This window comes from Alosa pseudoharengus, unplaced genomic scaffold (assembly GCF_046254945.1).
Source record: "Alosa pseudoharengus isolate Yale_2024_CS ecotype anadromous, Long Island Sound unplaced genomic scaffold, YU_APseudo_1.1 YU_APseudo_1.1_scf_15, whole genome shotgun sequence".
Lineage (NCBI taxonomy): Eukaryota > Metazoa > Chordata > Actinopteri > Clupeiformes > Clupeidae > Alosa > Alosa pseudoharengus.
The window spans coordinates 17,882,228-17,900,657 of record NW_027468620.1 but is presented as its reverse complement, the minus strand read 5'-3'; the positions used below and the strand labels follow the sequence as shown (position 1 = coordinate 17,900,657).

Sequence of the window (18,430 nt, the reverse complement as noted above, 5' to 3'; positions counted from 1 at the left end):
TCAGACTCTACAAAACACTGTGTCTCTTGGGGGTCGCGACGCAACAGGTCCCACTCCATGCAACACAGGCACTCCTCTTCGGTGGCTATAGCTTCACAATGTCCGCAGGTAGCCTACAGTTTCTAGAAGTGCGAGGCTGTGTGCAGCATTGACTACAGGTAGCTCTCTCTCTCTCATAGCCCTTTCACTGAGCTCCGCAGCTCTTCGTTGGTAGGCTATATTCCGACGTCCAATAAGGGTTCATCCTCGATGTCTTCAAATTTGTTCAAATAGCCTGCCATCTCTTATGTCTCCTGTTGCGTTCAGTGCTTCTCTTTTGCACAGTCCTTTCTTTCAGCAACAACGTTTCACATGAGATTCACTTCACATCCCAGAGTTTCGTTTTCCCAAGGCGCCTGCCTGTATGTGAACCAGACGTGAACAGTAATGTGTTTCTTTTTAATAAACTGCCTGTACACTTACAAAGTTCTCAATGCTTCGGTTTACATGTAGAGACCCTCATTATGCTACTGTGTAAGTGTGGTGCTATTTTGAGCCTTGTTAGTGGTATAGAAATAGCGATTTCTTTCTACTGTACGTGTGCCCCGAAGGCTAGCGTTAAACACTAATTAGCGGTTTGCAATAAAACTGGTCACATTCGACTAGCATGAAAATAAATCCCAGCGAACGGTCGAACTCGTACAAATGTGTTATTAACCCCTAGGTTCATTTTGCGCCGGAATTGTCCTTTAACACAAAACAATCAAACTACAGGAGGAAGCAATGAAAGACCTACAAGTAATTCTGAATTTGACTGTAAAGTAGCACTGGTGTCACCTAGTGGACACTCACTAGTAGTGGACGGTAATCAATCAAGGTCAATGTTATGTCACATGTGTAGACACTGTTCACTCCAAAAAAAAAAGGGTAGGCTAGACTTATACTTCAGCAATAATCAGTAAGCAACCCCCAAAACTGGCTGAGAGTTTTTTGAAGGTCAATTGCATTTTGAGAATTTGTGTGCATGCCAGAGGCCTCTTAGATTAAGGATGATCTATTAAGACATATATTAAGACACGATATTTGCATTGACACAATCAAAAGAATAAATAAATTATTCTACTATACATAAAATAATCGAGCAAACACGCAACCTTATGATAACAGAATAATTACACTATTTGTGTGGTCAAGAATAGCCAATCTTTCCTTAATACAGAGAAAAATAACAGTAGTTCAGATTTTCTTGGAGCTTGGAATTAAATTGTATTTCATTCTCAATTTATAGTTGGAAACACATGATATCGGCTTCTTCTCATTTGATCAACAATCAAAAAATCAGAGTGCCTTTATTCGTGCCATCTTTAAATAAATATTCCGTAGTGTGGGTGGGTATGTTAGTTGAGCCTATGATGTCACTCAAGATCGTTGTGATAAGGGAGAGGTGGCACTGTGTGTCTCCACCTGAACTCTTAAACTTGAACCATCAGCCATGGCCCAGAGAAAGACAACCATGAACGCGAGCAGGTACCAGTATGCAGACATCTGCCTTCCGTACGCTGAAACGGTGACCGTCAGCTCCAGCGCTGGTAAGTCGAGCCAAGCCAAACCTGCAGTTTTGAAGATTTGTTTGTTTTTGTGTTCATAATTAGGCCTACTGTTGTTAGATTGTGAATGATGATGTGCGAAATAGCATCGGGCCTTTAGTAAAACTGGTGTTACAGAAAATGCCTTGCGAGGTCTTGTGGACTAGAACGTCACCTAGATAATGTCTACGAATAAAATAGTATGGTTTCTCACTTTTTTGTATGCATAAAATAGGCTATGTTTTAGGTTAATGTAGGCTAATGGATATAGGGTATTTAAAGATACTTGTTTACGCTTTACAACGAATAAACCATTTATATTTTCAAGTGTGAACTGTTTAGTGTAGACTATTTTTTCGACTCCAGGATATAACTATTGTGTTGTTAGATTCCTTTAAACCAGTCCACCAATTTCACAAATTAGTCACTTTGCCAGCTATTGTTGTCTTAATCTGTGCCTGGTCCCGAAATCCTTGCTATCTCTTTCTCACGATATTAAGTGTTAGCGACAAAGCCCGTTGGTTATTGGGTTCCCCGTCAGTCAGAGAGACTGAGAAGGCCTCTAAAACCCTCTTTCAGGACACAATGGTCTCAGGCCAACTTGCACTTTCCTAGTGAACTCGTTCATCTTGCTTAATTGAAGTAACTGAAGGTAAACTGAAGGTAAACTGAGAAGAGGGCCAGATGCTTTTGTATGCGGACAGAAATAAAGGTCTGCCTACTTTTCTGCAGATGTGACCAATCCGTCCAAAACAGGTCCCACGGAATCTAGGAGTGTGGTTGGGCTGGGCGCGCGCTCCAAAACTTACCCGACCCCAGCACGTAGGAGGCACCGCACCACGTTCAACCACGAGCAACTGGAGTTGTTGGAACTCGCTTTCGGACAGAACCACTACCCGGACATCTACTGCCGGGAAGAGCTGGCGCGTGCCACCAAACTCAATGAAGCTCGAGTACAGGTGCAGTGCAACTTTGCAATGAGCTTTGCTCTTCCTCCTCTTTTGTTATGTTGTCCTCCATTTGCTGGGAATTAAGAGTTATAATCTCATTGAAGCTAAATTACTGAAAATGTCTGATTTTGAAAGATTTTCAGAATCTATTGAAAATGACATTGAATGTTTACCTTTTATGCTCATTCTGTACAATGGTATTGGCAACCAGGGCTGTAGTGGTGGCTAAACGCAAATAAATGCAGTGTATCCACCTCTTAAAATAGTTTATTCACATTTAACATTAAAAAAATCACACTGTATTATCCACATTCACAATAAACACTCTAGGAACCATGCCACTGACATTGTTATAAACATTGGACAGTTACCTCCACCATCATCAAACATGTTCTGAATGCTTTTTAAAAAAATCTGATACCGCATGGCGCAGTCCACCTTTCCGTGATCACAAAATTCATAGTTTACCCACCTCTTATTTTACCACTACAGCCCTGATGACAACTTCCTCTTGACTTACAGGTATGGTTCCAGAATCGGCGTGCCAGGCAGCGCAAGCATGACCGCGCTTCCCAGAAAGCCTTGCCCCTCAGTGTGATGCCTGGGCATGCTGCCCTCTTGTGTGTCCAGTCCCCGCGGGTTGGATGGCAGTGTCAGTGTTCTCACTCCCTCACACCAGCCTCCCGGTTCTCCTCAGTGGTCACCACTGGTGGGTACTCTCACCACACTGTGCCAAGCGCCCAGTGCCCGTCGGTAGCGTTTAGCTGCCAGTCTGGCTCAGCACCTGCTCCGTCTCGTCAGCAGGAGGACTGGTACTGCCAGCTACGCAGCATGAACCCGCCAGCCAACCTGCCCCACGCGTCTGTGCTCTCACTGGCGTCCATGTCGGCTCTAGACTCAGCCGGACACTGGAACTAGAACACATGTCTGGAACAGGCAACTAAATAAACACACTCAGACTCACATATAGAAAACACACACACACACACACACACACACACACATAGGTGTATTAAATGCTCAGGGGTGCACACTTGCTTAGACAGAATTGCAATAATGTCACTGGAACTAAAGCACATGTCTAGAACAGGCAACCAAATAGATACACATTCACACAGAAACACACACATGTGTATCACATACTCAGAGGTACACTTACTTACTTGCAATAGTCTATTGAAATCATTGTTTTGAATTACTTTTCATGTTCTTTTGATATTCATCTTAGTTTAACCAAAGTTTATGTGAATATGGAGTTGTCCATATTCTCATTGTAAAAATGCTTGTTTGGTTTGGTTTAGTCAAGGATTGATATAAAGGAGGTTTGATAGAAATTTTAGGTACATGTTGTAAACTTACATTCTTCATATTCTAAAACATGACAACAAAAACAACACAAATGTAGGTTGTAGAAACATAATACTGTACATGTAAATGTGTGTTATCCCTGACCTGTGCCCATGAACATGAAATTACTCTTTAGCCTTTAGATATTTCTCTCATCTTCTCTTTCCACTTTTTTGTCTCAAGGACAGAACCATTTTTAATCTGCTTTTCATTCATGGTTTATTTTAAATATGGGTAGGATATATTTTTGATAAATGACATGACAGGATACTGCAGTGCTTAAGGCTGTTTATCTGGGTTACTGTTTTCATATTAAATACAGTTAAATTGGTGATGTGAGTCCACTTGTTGTTTCCTCATCCCTTTTTGTGGAGGTTGGACATATTTCTAAATGATCAGTTAAGTATACGTATATAAGTATATATACTCTTTTGATACCGTGAGGGAAATTTGGTCTCTGCATTTATCCCAATCTGTGAATTAGTGAAACACACAGCACACAGTCAACACAGTGAGGTGAAGCACACACTAATCCCGGCGCAGTGAGCTGCCTGCAACAACAGCGGTGCTCGGGGAGCAGTGAGGGGTTAGGTGCCTTGCTCAAGGGCACTTCAGCCGTGCCAATTGGTCGGGGGTCCCCGACCGGCAACCCTCTGGTTACAAGTCGGAAGCGTTAACCAGTAGGCCACGACTGCTCCTTTTTTTTTTTTTTTTTAGCAGGTCAATATAAATATGTTAAAATATAGCCGCAAGCGGCAATGGCGGGCCCGAACACCTGCAGGCCGCAACCCGTGACATGTCGGAATCCAACAAAGCACCGACGTGGTGCATTTGTGAAATGTACATATTTGATGCGTGTGCTATTTGTTTTTGTATTTTATTTTCTGCCACATGTACTTGCTTGGCCAGGTGGGGGCGCAATGCAAGGCAGGCCCATTGGGTGTCATCATAATCATAATATATATTAACCTGAGAAATTTCAGACCATTCATTTTAAGCAAAGAATATTTCTGATACACTTTTTGGTTGGCCAGATGGTGGCACTATGTTAGACATGGAAATTAGACATGTGAATATCATCACAATAATGATATCCAAAATTTGTGTAAACTTTCAGATCAATCACTTAAGGCATTGTCCATTTCTGGCACATTTCCTGCTTGACCAGGTGGTGGCGCTAAGCCAGGCAGGCCCATTGGGTGTCTGGATATCATCATAATCATAATATCTATTACCTGAGAAGTTTGAGACCATTTATTCAAAGCATAGAGCATTTCTGGCACATTTCCGGCTTGGCCAGGTGGTGGCGCTATGCCAGGCAGGCCCATTGGGTGTCTGGATATCATCATAATCATTATATCTATTAACCTGAGAAGTTTCAGACCATTCATTCAATGCACTGTGATTTATGACACATTTCCTCTTTATGTGGTGATATAATAAAATCATATCAAATATATAACATATCAAAAATCCCTTCACAATTTAACATCAGAGACATCTTGGCATAATGTTTGCCAAATTTCACATGAATCTGACAAACCGTCTAGGAGCAGTATGTTAAAATTGATCATGTGACATCAGTGTAATTGTCATTTTTTCTGTTGCCAGTTGGTGGCGCAATGCAAACATGCATTATGGGCATGTGAATATTATCATTAACATGGTCTTCAATGACCTGTGAAATTGAAAACTTTTCAAGCCATGCATGGTGAATTATGACACATGTATTGTTTATGTGGAAGGGTATTAAAATTAATAATTTCGCCATTTAGTCAAATTACAACATCAAAAAAAAGCTTCAGAATTTATAATCAGGAACATCTCGGCGCCATGTATACCAACTTTGACATGAATCAGATCAACCGTCTAGGAGGAGTACGTTAACATTGGTCATGTCCACAAAATCCCAATTACCTCACTTCCGGTGGGCATGGCTAATGGCATGTTAATACAAAAGTTGTTTGTTTTTGGGAGTTACATACACCCACCAAATTTGGTGTGTGTATCTAAAACTGTATCTAAAACTGTATGCCAACCACATGTCACAGTGACATAAGGGGGTGCTATGGAGTTCCTGGGCAACGCCCGGTACCAAGGCTTTTCCCCTGTGTATTCACGGTACCTCTTGACGTGTGTGCCAAATTTCATGCGTTTTTACCAATGGGAAGCACCTCTTTTGGCATCACAATTCAGCACATTTTAGTCCGCACAAAATCCCAAATACCTCACTTCCTGTTGGGCGTGGCTAATGCATTGTACATATGAAAGTTGTTCATCTTGGGGAGATACACACACCTACCAAATTTGGTGTGTCTAGCTGAAAGTATGTGCCAACCACTGGATCAATCACTTAAAGGAGAATTCCGGTGTGATATTGACCTAAAGTGTGTTGAAACATGATACCGAGTGTGAACGTATGTCTCATAGCCCATCTCGGCTTGTCCCCTGCACTCCAAAATCTGGCGCTAGTTAGCCGATGCTACCAACAGCTTTTTCAATGGTGGTGCTTCGGCATCGACATCGAATTTGACTCCGGTTAATCTTTGCTTTTAAAGTACATCACTCACCTAACATATAAGAATAAAACATTAAAGAATACAAAGCAGAACAGAAAGAATGGAATGAAGAGCAGTAGAATATGTATAAGTATAATTACTGTATGTACATTTGCAATGAATAGAACACAATGGGTGGGATAGGGCAGTCCAAATTTCCCGGGGGGGGGGGGGGGGGATTGGACTGCCCTATCCTACCCATTGTGTTCTATTCATTATTCATTGCAAATGTACATACAGTAATTATACTTACAAGGTCTGCCTCCTTGTTGTCCCTGGTAAGATACAATATACAATTGAGAGAGAGAGGGTAGGAATAGTGCAATATCAGAATATACTGAGATTTAAGATTTGAATATAAATATATAAGGCAGTTCAGTGCAATGATAATGTATTAATAACAATGTAAGGTAGATGAGCAGAACAGTGTTGATTGACTTTGTTCAGTGTAAGGGTGGGGGCTATTTCTGAGCATTCAACAAAGTGATTGCTTGGGGGTAGAAGCTGTCTTTGTGTCGGCTGGTTTTGGCGAACAGTGCCCTGTATCGCCTACCAGAGGGAAGGAGGTTGAACAGTTTGCCCTTTGTGCCCTTTTCCTGACCCTGGACCGGTACAGGTCCTGGATGGAAAGAAGTTCAGCCCCAATGATCCTCTCTGCAGCCCTAATTGTCCGTTGCAGTCTGGCCCTGTCCTGTTTGGTGGCTGACCCAAACCAGACATTGATGATGCAAATGATAGACTGAATGATGGCTGAGTAGAAAGTGGTCAGCAGCTCTTTAGGCAGATTAAACATCTTGCTGTCTCAGGAAGTATAACCTCTGCTGGGCCTTTTTCTGGATGTGGGGAGACCAATGTGCGGAGACCATTTTAGGTCCTGTGAAATGGTTGATCCCAGGAACCTAAAGGAATCCACAGTGGACAATGTGTCGTTCTGAATGGCGAGGGCGGGGACTTCTCCTAAAATCCACTGTCATCTCCACAGTCTTCTTGGGGTTAAGCTCCAGGTGGTTCTGACTGCACCATTGGACCAGCTGTTCTACCTCCTAAAACAGTGGTTGAGCAGACACTTTGGACACACGGTCACTGAATGATATCATTAACTGTTCTATGGTGCTTTTGGGAAGCATACCTTTAATGACAGTGACTTTATTTCCAACAAAATTGGTGCAGCAAATATGAAGGAAGGATAGTGTTGCCTTACTAGACTAATTCTGCAGCTACCGCAGGATCTCGATGTGTCACTTTTTTCCTTTTATCGTGGCTCATCGCGTAGAGCAGGTGCTTAAAAATCATTATGGGCACAGGTCTGTTCAGGCTACACATCCCACTCACTACATCATTTTGTTATTTCCCTAAATTGTAATTTCCCACTAAATTGTTGCATTATTGAAAGTGATGATGTGTTGAGCCAGGTTTTCCCCGAAACACCTCTAGTAGCTTCAGAAGATGTCCCACTCTACAGGATAACCTGGTCCGCAGTCATCTTAAACCAGATGGCCAACAAACATGGTTAGGCTCTAAGCCCAAAGGTTCCTACAAATGTTACCATTGCAATCATTGTACAAATGTAATGCAAACAAAACATTTACAGATTTTGGGTCTCAATGCCTACCATCATCCACTTCATTAAAACATCCTTGGTCATTTATAGGCTTGACACCTACACTGCAAAGTCTTTTACATAGGAAGGACAAAAAGATGCTTGCAGGACAGACTGGCAGAACACAAATATACCATTTGAACAGGCAACTGGAACATCACAATAGCGACCCATCCACATTACAGGCCTGTGGTATAGACCACATTCCACTTACCATGAGAAAGGGCAATAGAAAACGACAATTAAATCAACGGATTTATTGGATTTTTAAATTACAAACAACTAAATATCCAGGCCTAAATGAAGATTTTGATTTAAGTGTCTTTCTATAATGTTGGTTTGCTGTATGACACTGTAAGTTTGGAGTTAGAATGTGTTTTGTAACCTTTTGTTAATGTTTTTCTTGTTGAACTGTACTGGCTGCAAGGACGCCATCTGCTGGCTATTTTAAGACACATTACACAGGTTCTCCCAGGTGGACGGTTCTGATTTATTTCAAAAGGACATCTTCCCTACAGAACTGTTTGACTCCCTGATGAAAGCTTAACGCTGAAACACGTCAAGAGTGTTTTTAAAGGTTTCATATGACCAAGCCACAAAAATAAAGGCGTTTTAACTATTTTGGAATTGAGAGTGCCTTGGAACTTCTGTTCAGGCTACACAACCCACTCTCTACATCATTTTATTATTTCCGGTAAAATGACTAAAAACCCATCTACTAAATTGACTAGAGAAGACAAAGCGCACAATGGTGAATACTTGACACAATCACAAGAATAAGAATCAATTAACTGTCACATAACAAGTGACTATGCCGTTGCGAGAAAAGTGTTTAATCTTTTAATCGAATATGTTTTTTTGTCAACAATAGGCTAAAACGTTGTTGTATATCCTATTCTGTTAAATTAATATAGAACATTAAATTATTTTTTACCGCTGTCCATTTGAATCCTGTAAATGTTGCAAACAGTATAATTTCTATTGCTCCCAAATGGTTGTACCCTTCAGGTGGCGTTGGCACCAAGAGCAATGCCTAGTGGCAGAAACCTTATAATCCATATCAGACGTGGTTACATGATGACATTCAAATCTCTCTGTATAAATATCTGCTGCTGTGAGGTTGTTGTCCCACCTTACTTTCTTGCTGATATTTAAGGTCCCTTCCATAGTAATAATATATTATAATAATACAATGTATTTATATAGCACTTTTCAAGTATTGAGTACAAAGTGCTTTACAGATAAACATAAGTAGGCCTAAGTGAAACCTCACTGGATGGTGAACTGTTGGGGGACTGTTGAACTTGCAGCCTTTTGACCACTAAGGAAGTTTACCTAAGAGATTGCCTTGGTAGGTGTCAATACATCAATGTTTGTTACATTGTACTGGACTATAAGACATTGTTACACAAAACAAGACAACTACATGTAGCTCACACACACACAACATTGTCAATACTCCAGTGTGGTCTGCTTTGTGTAGCTGATCATTTAAAACAGTTCATAACAATGCATATTTTTGCATTCCTCCTTAACTTCACCTGACAGCTATACACAGCCTTCTTTGTTATATGTCTGTACACCTGTCTCACCCTCAAGATCACAACTTGTTAGCCTATAGAAGATAAAAAAAAAGGCTGCAGATTCTGAATCTGAACAATTCTTACATCATCTCAGTCAAAAGATTGATGTCCTAAAAGAACGTGTGGTTGCTTTAATTGATGTTCTGCATTCATGACTTTAAACAGATTCTGCATTTAAAACAACTGTTACAATTCATCATGGGTTTTTTATTCAGTAATTATGTTATTTACACAGTATACATTTGGCAGGTACTACATACAACTCAAGCCATATTTATCAGCTGAGCCTGTAATGTCACAGTCTCAACAAAGAAAAATATTGAGATCCAAACAGAAAACTGTAAACAGCATGTTCCATGTTCTGAATTCAGTAGAAATGGTTGATTGGACAGCAGTAAGCATGTGTGTGTGTGTGTGTGTGTGTGTGTGTGTGTGTGTGTGTGTGTGTGTGTGTGTGTGTGTGAGGCCAGTCTGTGGTAAGGCAAGGCCTGTCTCCTCGTATCTCTCTCTTTCCTTCACATCTCTTACTCCAGAGACTTTGCAAACTCTGCATAGTCTATGTAGCCATCATTGTTTTTGTCATCGTCTCTCAGAACGTCGTCAATAAGGCTGATTAAGTCCTCCTCCTTCATTGGCTGACTGTCCTCTCCTCGTTCCTGGTAAGTGGACATGTTAAGAGGTCAAAGGTCAACATGAGTGTCAGGCCCAAATGCTCACTAATCGTGTTTACAAAAGCATACAAAGAATCCTGAAAGCCAATAATGTAGACACAATATGTTAGTTACTTAGACGGAATTAAATATTTCTACCGAGGATTTCACCAACAAGAACAACAAACTTTCATTGTTCTCAGATGTTCTCTGTATGTATCAGATACATACAGTATAGTATGTAGTGTAGTATAAATAGTTTTGACTGAGGATGTTTTTTATGATACAGTTAGTAACTGTGACACTTCTCGAGGAGGGCCATACTGTACCTCCTTGTGGACGTGTGTGATGGCCGTGGCCAGCTCCAGCCCGTCCAGCAGGTTGTTGCCATCGTAGTCGTGCATCTTAAAGTAGTGCAGCTGCAGCTCCTGGGGAGACATGTCCACCTCCGGCTTGTCAATCACCCCCTCCAGGTGCTCCATGATGTGACTGGGATAGAAATGTGTTAAAGTACAAATGAGTCACATTTTCGGTCTCTGTTTTGCCTCCTTCATATTACTCTCTGTGAGGAGGGAGTGTTGTAATGCCACTCTCCTTTCTAGGGCTTTGTATTCCACTAAACCTTTTGAGTCGATGTTTAGTGTTGGTACGCTGAGTTTAACTGTAATTATATCACATAACCGTAAATCACACAGAAAAGCACCCGACCCAACTCCTCCTCCAGCAGCTGACCACAGTCGTCTCAGAGGGAGATCTGCATTGTTGCAGGTAGACACCCTCGAGAGCCACCTGAGATGACACCACGCCAACCAAGGCAGTGCCTGGCTTTGGTTCAAAATGGACAAAGTGGCCTAGAAGTGGCACAGGGATGGATCCATTCCAAGGTAGCCTACTATCTGGCTTGTAAAATTGAAGGACCCTTTAATGACCAAATCTGAGGTAAGAAATAAAAAAAGATTTGGAGGTAAATGGCAACACTTCTAACATTTCTAACACAGATTCCACCTGGACAATGCCCTACATGACAAAATGGCAAACTATGTATAGAATAAAAAAACATTCACTGAGAGTAGCTGGAACATCTTTCTGCCAATCAGCTTTTACCACGATGGAGAGACTGTCTATTAGGTGGAGACAACTGTATATCAGGTCGCAGAGGATCACTGTGTGTCAGTTTAGAGTTCATGGGCCTGAGAACTATATCAGATTTGCCAAATGATCAAAGTTCAAGTACCCTTACCCTCATACACAGGACAAATAAGCTGCTCAGTATATATTTATACTTCTTCTTTATAATTAATATTTCTCAATTGTAGATTTTCTATGTTGTATAACACTGAGTCCAGATACTTTATGGACTTAATTTTGAACACACCTTAATAGAAAAAGAAAACAACATATTATGTTGTGGTTGGTTTGACATTCGAACTTTAACTATAGTAGGCTATCCATAAAATTGGAACATAAATAGGTCTATAAGTCAACATTATGACACATATCATGGTTCGATCTTTTTGCAATAAAGTAGCTGCTGCTGCATTTTAACGATAGGAAACTCACTCTTTGTCCTGGACCATATTCCTGTCCAAGCGTATAATGGGCGGGTGGCTATCCTGATCACCCCCCTGTGACTCTCCATGCTCGGCTCCATGGGAATGGACCGTTGGTAGGCAGAGGGCAGATAGAAATAAAAGGGTCCAAATTAACGTCGTTACCCCGTTTGCGCCCCTTCCTAACGTCATTGTCCCCGCGGGCTGTGGAAAGCTGGAAAGAACAATCAGCAAAGTCTTGAGCGATGCGCAAATGTTTGCTTAACTAAAGCTGACATCTGGAGCTGACACAATATTTGCAGTTCATTACTAGTCACAGACTGCACATTGACATTAAGCGGGGAAATATGCGTATGTACACAGAACTGAACTAAAGATAACGTAGCTGCTATGCTTCCATTTAACCAGCCTACAGTTATGGCCAATATGCTGCTGCCGCCGCCGTATGGTGATGCTACAAACCATTGATTCCAAACCCTGAGTTACGCAACAAAAGTTTAATAGTTTGACACCACATAGCCTACAGCATACGTATGGCTATAAATATTAAATATAGGCCCACAGAACTCCATATATTAGGACTTTGCATACAGATTTTACATTTGTCATAGGCATACGAAGTGGGAGATGGCAGGCTAAATTGTGCAAATATTAGGCACTCACTGGCTTACCCAGAAACTGATACTATGTAGTCACTACTCACCTTATGGGGATGAAGTATAAAGGCTTGAAGCAACGCCAACCTTGCCTCACTATAACTCAGAATTAGGGTTTGTTCTAGATTTTAACAATACACCTAACATTGCCTTCAATAAGTCCTTTACCTGTTTCGGCTACACTTCTCTTGGACCGAGTCGCTTGCCGTAGTTCGCCTTAACCTCATGGACACGACAGCTAAATTGTGATTGGATGTTCAGTCTACGTCAGTTCAGTGTGAAGTGGCTTTCTCAGTCACTAATCCACGTCCAACTATCCACTTTTCAAGAAGTGATGCATCTCACAAATGCTACTGTTTGTTGACGGACTGAATGGTCAGCAAGCACAGGCCAAACTAATGGCTCACTTTCACCGGGAAAATGAGACTGCCAAAGCGATTTTCCGACGACTGGAGGTTCTGTTTGGTGTCACATAGCTAGAACCCTAGCCTAGATGGCTCGAGAATCCCATAGCTGGTTAGTTTGTTGTCAGCGCTTTGCGCTTAGTTGTACGTGATGTGGTGAAGAGCATTAGCTATCAGAGTTGTCACCCATTAGTTCAACCCAGTCATAGACTATGTTCTTGCACTTTGCAGTTAATTTATTCTGTATTTTTAAACAGCTGGCACAGCAATGTGTAATGGTAAAATAAACGAAGACAATTAACCTATGTCCTTTACATGAGTAGCCTATTCGGAAATGCAGAAACGCCACGTAGATTTGACTAGCCTACTGTATATCAGCTGTTCCGCATAGATACAAGTAGCCTACATAGATCAGTCGAGTAGCCTAACTAGCCTATGATTGTTTTCCGCGTGGAGGCGCAGTCATGGCAAAGTAGGGGAAAAAGCAGCACAATCTGCGCTTTGGGCTGAACTTTTCTTGCCTGGCATCCACATATCGCATTGTTTGTATGTCCTAGGCTATCAATTATACCGTTCTGAAACATTCGCAATTAGGGAAGTCGGTCAATCTCTTTAATGTGTAGCCTAATAGGCCTATGCCTACGCTAAAAAAATGTGACAGACTATTGAGCTTTCACCTATAGTACCCTAAAAGCCTAATACATAAATATAGGCATAGGGTAGGCCTACCCGTGGGGAAAGAACCCCCTGTAGTGACCAGTTAGTTGAGTCTAAGCTCTGGTAATTGATCTAGTTAGATGGCTAACTGTCGATGAGGTCAAGCAGTTAATCCAGGACAATGCTTCCTTCCGTTTTTGAGTAATTCATTCAAGGAGTAAGGCTAGGATATATCGTTGTCAGGAAGGCAAACGTTATGAGTAACCCTAGAATAAAACTTAGAAAATAAGCTACTTAAAGCATACAATAAGAAAAATAAACATGTCACATTGACATTCTTGAATGCATGGACTACTGTCTCCATCAATCTTGAATGAAAATAAAATGACATTCTAAACATCAAATGTAAAGTATGGTCACTGATGCAGGATGTGAAATGGTTCTCTCTCTCTCTCTCTCTCTCTCTCTTTCTCTCTCTCTTTTGTGGTAGGCATAATATTTCTGGAAGCATAATAAATACATGTTCACAGAATTCACGCCACAGTATCAAATCAGAAAGAATCCAGGAAAATGCTTGCCATAGCCTACTCTCTCAGATTTTGCTCAAAGTTTGTCTACATAATGTAAAATATTTCCCCCCTCAAAATTTGTCTATATAATGTTAAATATTTTTGTTAAATTGCAATGTTTTTCATGCATTTTTTTTCCACCCTTGATTTTTAATGCTTTATTTTGGAGGCCATGTTTGGGAATTTATATCTTAAAAAGAATTATTCCTATCCTTTTAAAACTTTTCAGGATGGAAGACAAACTTGTTCTCAGAATGACTGGACCACTAAATGTTTGTAGCCTACTGCATGCTCATTGGTTTTATACAAGACCCTAGATTTGGAACAAAGTGCCAAACTAGTGATATCGTGGGTATTGTAAACACTTTTTTTGTACCCACATGGCATCAATCAATATTCTGTTTTAAATGCATGTTTTGAGGTTGCTACAGCAAATGCACATAAAGATATTAAGGCAAAAAATAAAAATGTTTGGTCATTTTCCGTAAGACTAAAATTGTATGTGGGGTATCTAGTAACACGGATATCTATATGGGAATAACTCTATATCTATATGGGAATAACTCAATGTATAATCATTTATTTTGCAAAGTGTCAATGTTGTATTATGTTTCATTCATTTCATTCATACACTCACTTATTGACATATAGGGCTACTTCTGCTTTTGTCATTCTTGTTACTGATTGCCACATTATTCACTTTATGCCCGTACATTAAGCTACTTCCACATAGATTTCCATGTGCCTGCCAGTTACCACATATCATTTCATTGACCCTTTCCCTGTTTTGTTCTTAAAATCTTGTGGTCATTGTGGGGAACTCAAATATTGACACAACATTAACAAAAAGTAGGGTAGGCTATCTAAAGAAAGAAATAATTATTTGTACAAATCAGGGTTGTGCACAATTCGAATTGCAATTCTGCTTCCTGTTTGCTACCTCAATTGAAATTCAAGAATTGAATTGGAATTTAAGAGCCAGTTTCAATTAAATTCTGGAATTTTAAACAAGCCTGGTACAAAAAAGGCTACAATACTCTGAATGTAACTCTTTTTGCCCCCTTGCCTCCATCTAGGGCCTTATAGAAAATCAATGGGTATGCCATACAAGTTTTTTGTCAAGACAGGGTTTGAACAGAAATATTTTACAGGCCTTGATTTTGAAACCCATTCAGGCTAGACAACGTTTGAACTAAATCTGAATCAGTGCAGCAACAACCTCATCTGATTTGACACTGTAATGCTAAATCACTGATCGAGTGTTGGAAGCTTGACACAAGTGTCCATAGGAATCATTTCAGTCCCAATGTCCTGCAAATGTAGAATACCGGGACATTGCGCTCGCACATGCTCAGTTAAGTTAAATGTTTTCTTCCCCTTATCACTTCACAGTCCGCCGTGACTCCACTTGTGTCGGGAGAGTACGGCCAACGAGACATACCGGGGATGACCTCGCGAATATCTTTTTCGCAGTATCGACTAGAAGCCGAGATCGACAAATATCGCGCAGAATGTCAGTGGGATAAAATACCATCTATGGTGGAACAGCTGGCAGCAGCCCGCTTTCATGACGACGGTGAGTGAGCGCTCTGCCTACCTGTTGCATGGCTGTGGCGCCGCAGGGCGCTTTTACGCATTCCCAGGGAGACGGTTGTTCCGCCTGACTTGGACTTTGTACTCTTTTCTGGTAAAGTCATATGCTCCAGGGCGACTATTTTTGACCACGGAGAAGTGCTGAATAGAAACAGTTTCTGTTCACCATTGTTTTCTGCTGGAATCTTGGTGACAAGTTGTCACTGGAACTTGAAATTGGCCGGATAGGTTATGATTTTATTGGCTACTTAAATCTGTTTATAAAGACACATGTCAGTTATAGCTCTTTAAGTACAAGACCATCCTGTGTCATTTCTCAGTCTACAATCTACACAGAACCCTATTCATTATGTGAACAGTGTCTTGTCAGTTGGCATGGGAAATTTGTATCTTTTATCAGTCACTTATTCATGTTTGTCCCCTGACAGTAAACAGCATAGGCAGACTTGACCCTCAGCTTGGCTGCAGCTTGTATTTGTTATTATGTCCATGACCAAAACTAACCAGTCATATGACCACTCAAGAGAGGCGAGCCCTAAGTTCACCTGTGTCCACACTCTTTTTTATTCTGTCTCTCTCTCTTTCTCTCTCTCTCTCTCTCTCTCTGTCACACACACACACTCAAACACACAATATTATTTCTCACTCATTCTCTCCTCCTCCCACCTCTGTCTCTCTTTCTGTCTCACAATGGGAGAGCCCAACTGCTGGGAGACTGAGCTTCACGCGATCCTAATGTGACCTCTGGGTTTCTCTTTACGGTAACGTGTTATAAGAGGAGTGAACAGAGGGCAAGAGAATAGTTTTAGTAACTGAACGTGCCAAGGCAGATGGCGTTTTGAAATTCTCGATTTTGAGTAACTCCGTTTGCAAAACACTTATCCAGGCTTTGAATTGGGCACTCATTCAACAACAGCCATTTCGCCACGCACCAGATTCAACAGTGGTGCAGGGAGCTTGAGGCCAAGTGTCAGTTAAGACATGCCTGTTAGGATGTTAGTTTTTAAGAGATTGAAAAATGTTTTTCACAAACATTGCAGTACTTCCTGGATCTAAGCCAGTGCATATTTCTAAAAGGATTGTGGATAAAAATGTCACATAAACAGAAGAGAAAATATCAGTGCTGTTAGGATGAAGGCTTAACATTTAGTCAGAGGTAGAGGTGCAGGCTGGTGTTTTGGCCAAAACTTCTGGACAGAAATCATTAAACAGGAAGTGTCCTTTCACAAATGTGTATACAAGACAGGAGCCTAGCAGGAGCCAAATGTTTAGTCATAGACAGCTAAATCATAACAGATGAAGGATTGTGGGAAATATATTTCTAGATGTTCCCAGATGCCAACCTGAATGAACTATGGTTAAATCAGGAGTGTACCTGGCCCTGATCTGCTATTCCAACCGACTGTATGTGAGGTTATTACCACGGTTCTGGTACAGGAAGAGGAACTTGTCTGGCAGGGTTGCTGGTAGTAGTGGTCACTGGTGTCAACCACAGTAGCCATTTGTGAGTAGGGTGTGGATGACAGAGTATAGCCAGCCTATAGGGTAGGCTATATTATATCAGACCCTGCTAGGGGGTAGATGGGACATATGAACTGTGAAGCTCTTGAAGTACTTTTAAGCTTTATTCATGTTATTTTCCTTGATGTTGTGGTGCTTCTGCTGGTGGTGGATGGGTGGGGAGCCTATGTGTGTTTTCTATTTGTGCAAGGGCCTTGTGTGTGTATGTTTACATGTGTGTGTGTGTGTGTGTGTGTTTGTAGATGATTATGGCACACTGCTATTGGCTGAGAGCTTGCTGGAGGAGTGTCTCCTGGAGAACGTGGCGCTACTACGAAGCTCAGCCCCCTTGACCGACAACTCCCACCCCAAACTGGCCCGTGCCAAAGCACACCTCAACAGTGTCCTGAGCAGAGGGCGTCTGGAGGTGTGTATGTGTGTGTGTGTGTGTGTGTGTGTGTTGACATGGCTGCTCAGAGTAGAATTCACAATTTGTTTTACAGTTTTCAATACTACTTTACTAAAATACTACAATAGTACTTTCAAAGTACTTAACAAGAGGAAACAATTCTCAGAATTCAGTCCTTTGTATGAATATTGTCCTGTCACTATTGGCTATTCTAATAGTGCATGCATGTGTGTGTGTGTGTCCACTTTTCTTCACCCAGCCAAAGTACTTTAATGAAGCCCTCCTCCTGATGGCCAAAGTGCACTATGCCCAGGGACGTTTCCGGGACTCCCAGGGCATGTGTGCCCGGACGGGCATTGATGAGCTGATGCGTGATGACCGCCCCCTCTACCAGCTGCGCCTTCTGGCTGAGGCCTTCGTCATCAAAGGTACCCTAGTCTCCACTGCTTCACTGGGCACATATATGGATTTATGCACACCAATTTATCGAAGATTAAAACGTCTACTTGTTTAGTACACATGTATTGTGTGTGGTGTTGTCTTTATGTTGTGTTTATTTGGATTTTGTGAAGCTCCCATGAACATACTTCATTGGGCCTGTGCATGTTTTTTGCACTGATCATGATTTATATGTGCAATACCTCTGTGTGCTTGTGTAGATGGTACAGTACGATGCTGTGTGGATGCCCATGTCCATTTTGTTTGTGGAGTTTGCTGAATGCTGATTGTGTGGGTGGGTCATTTTCCATAATGACAGATAAAGTGATTATAACTTAATAAGCAGAAATATAATAAGATATGTGAATTGTAGGGATGTTTTCTGCAAACTGAGCATGACG

At 41.3% G+C, this 18,430-nt stretch overlaps 3 protein-coding genes across 4 annotated transcripts in view; 2 read left to right on the top strand and 1 right to left on the bottom strand.

The window, feature by feature from the left end:
* Positions 1 to 1,471: 1,471 nt before the first annotated feature.
* prop1 (PROP paired-like homeobox 1) lies at positions 1,472 to 3,433 on the top strand. The gene is made up of 3 exons (XM_076286485.1): positions 1,472 to 1,568; positions 2,298 to 2,524; positions 3,038 to 3,433. The coding sequence occupies exons 1-3, from the start codon at positions 1,472 to 1,474 to the stop codon at positions 3,431 to 3,433; spliced, it is 720 nt and encodes a 239-aa protein (XP_076142600.1).
* Positions 3,434 to 9,789: 6,356 nt separating this feature from the next.
* mcfd2 (multiple coagulation factor deficiency 2, ER cargo receptor complex subunit) lies at positions 9,790 to 12,641 on the bottom strand. Of its 2 annotated transcripts, XM_076285064.1 has the most exons (4): positions 12,507 to 12,641; positions 11,814 to 12,017; positions 10,583 to 10,742; positions 9,790 to 10,259 (listed from the first exon to the last, which is right to left on the bottom strand). In XM_076285064.1, exons 2-4 carry the CDS (start codon positions 11,993 to 11,995, stop codon positions 10,128 to 10,130), a joined length of 474 nt encoding a protein of 157 aa, XP_076141179.1. In that variant the 5' UTR covers positions 11,996 to 12,017; positions 12,507 to 12,641; the 3' UTR covers positions 9,790 to 10,127. The 2 variants fall into 2 exon arrangements, with proteins under 2 accessions (XP_076141179.1, XP_076141180.1); XM_076285065.1 differs by lacking the exon at positions 11,814 to 12,017.
* Positions 12,642 to 15,481: 2,840 nt separating this feature from the next.
* Positions 15,482 to 18,430, top strand: part of ttc7a (tetratricopeptide repeat domain 7A) — a 42,860-nt gene continuing 39,911 nt past the window's right edge. Inside the window, exons 1-3 of the mRNA XM_076285772.1 lie at positions 15,482 to 15,665; positions 17,446 to 17,609; positions 17,851 to 18,019. Of these exons, the coding sequence (XP_076141887.1) occupies positions 15,536 to 15,665; positions 17,446 to 17,609; positions 17,851 to 18,019 (463 nt within the window). The 5' untranslated portion in view covers positions 15,482 to 15,535. The remainder of the gene's footprint in view (positions 15,666 to 17,445; positions 17,610 to 17,850; positions 18,020 to 18,430) is intronic.

What these genes read in the sequence shown, in the direction of transcription:
- prop1 (XM_076286485.1), top strand. Translation starts at nt 1,472, where the DNA reads ATGGCCCAGAGAAAGACAACCATGAACGCGAGCAGGTACCAGTATGCA. An exon ending in GACCGTCAGCTCCAGCGCTG is followed by an intron (nt 1,569 to 2,297) that starts GTAAGTCGAGCC and finishes ACTTTTCTGCAG; the next exon opens with ATGTGACCAATCCGTCCAAA. An exon ending in TCAATGAAGCTCGAGTACAG is followed by an intron (nt 2,525 to 3,037) that starts GTGCAGTGCAAC and finishes CTTGACTTACAG; the next exon opens with GTATGGTTCCAGAATCGGCG.
- mcfd2 (XM_076285064.1), bottom strand. Translation starts at nt 11,995, where the DNA reads ATGACGTTAGGAAGGGGCGCAAACGGGGTAACGACGTTAATTTGGACC. An exon ending in AATATGGTCCAGGACAAAGA is followed by an intron (nt 10,743 to 11,813) that starts GTGAGTTTCCTA and finishes TTTCTATCCCAG; the next exon opens with TCACATCATGGAGCACCTGG. An exon ending in TCACACACGTCCACAAGGAG is followed by an intron (nt 10,260 to 10,582) that starts GTACAGTATGGC and finishes TCCACTTACCAG; the next exon opens with GAACGAGGAGAGGACAGTCA.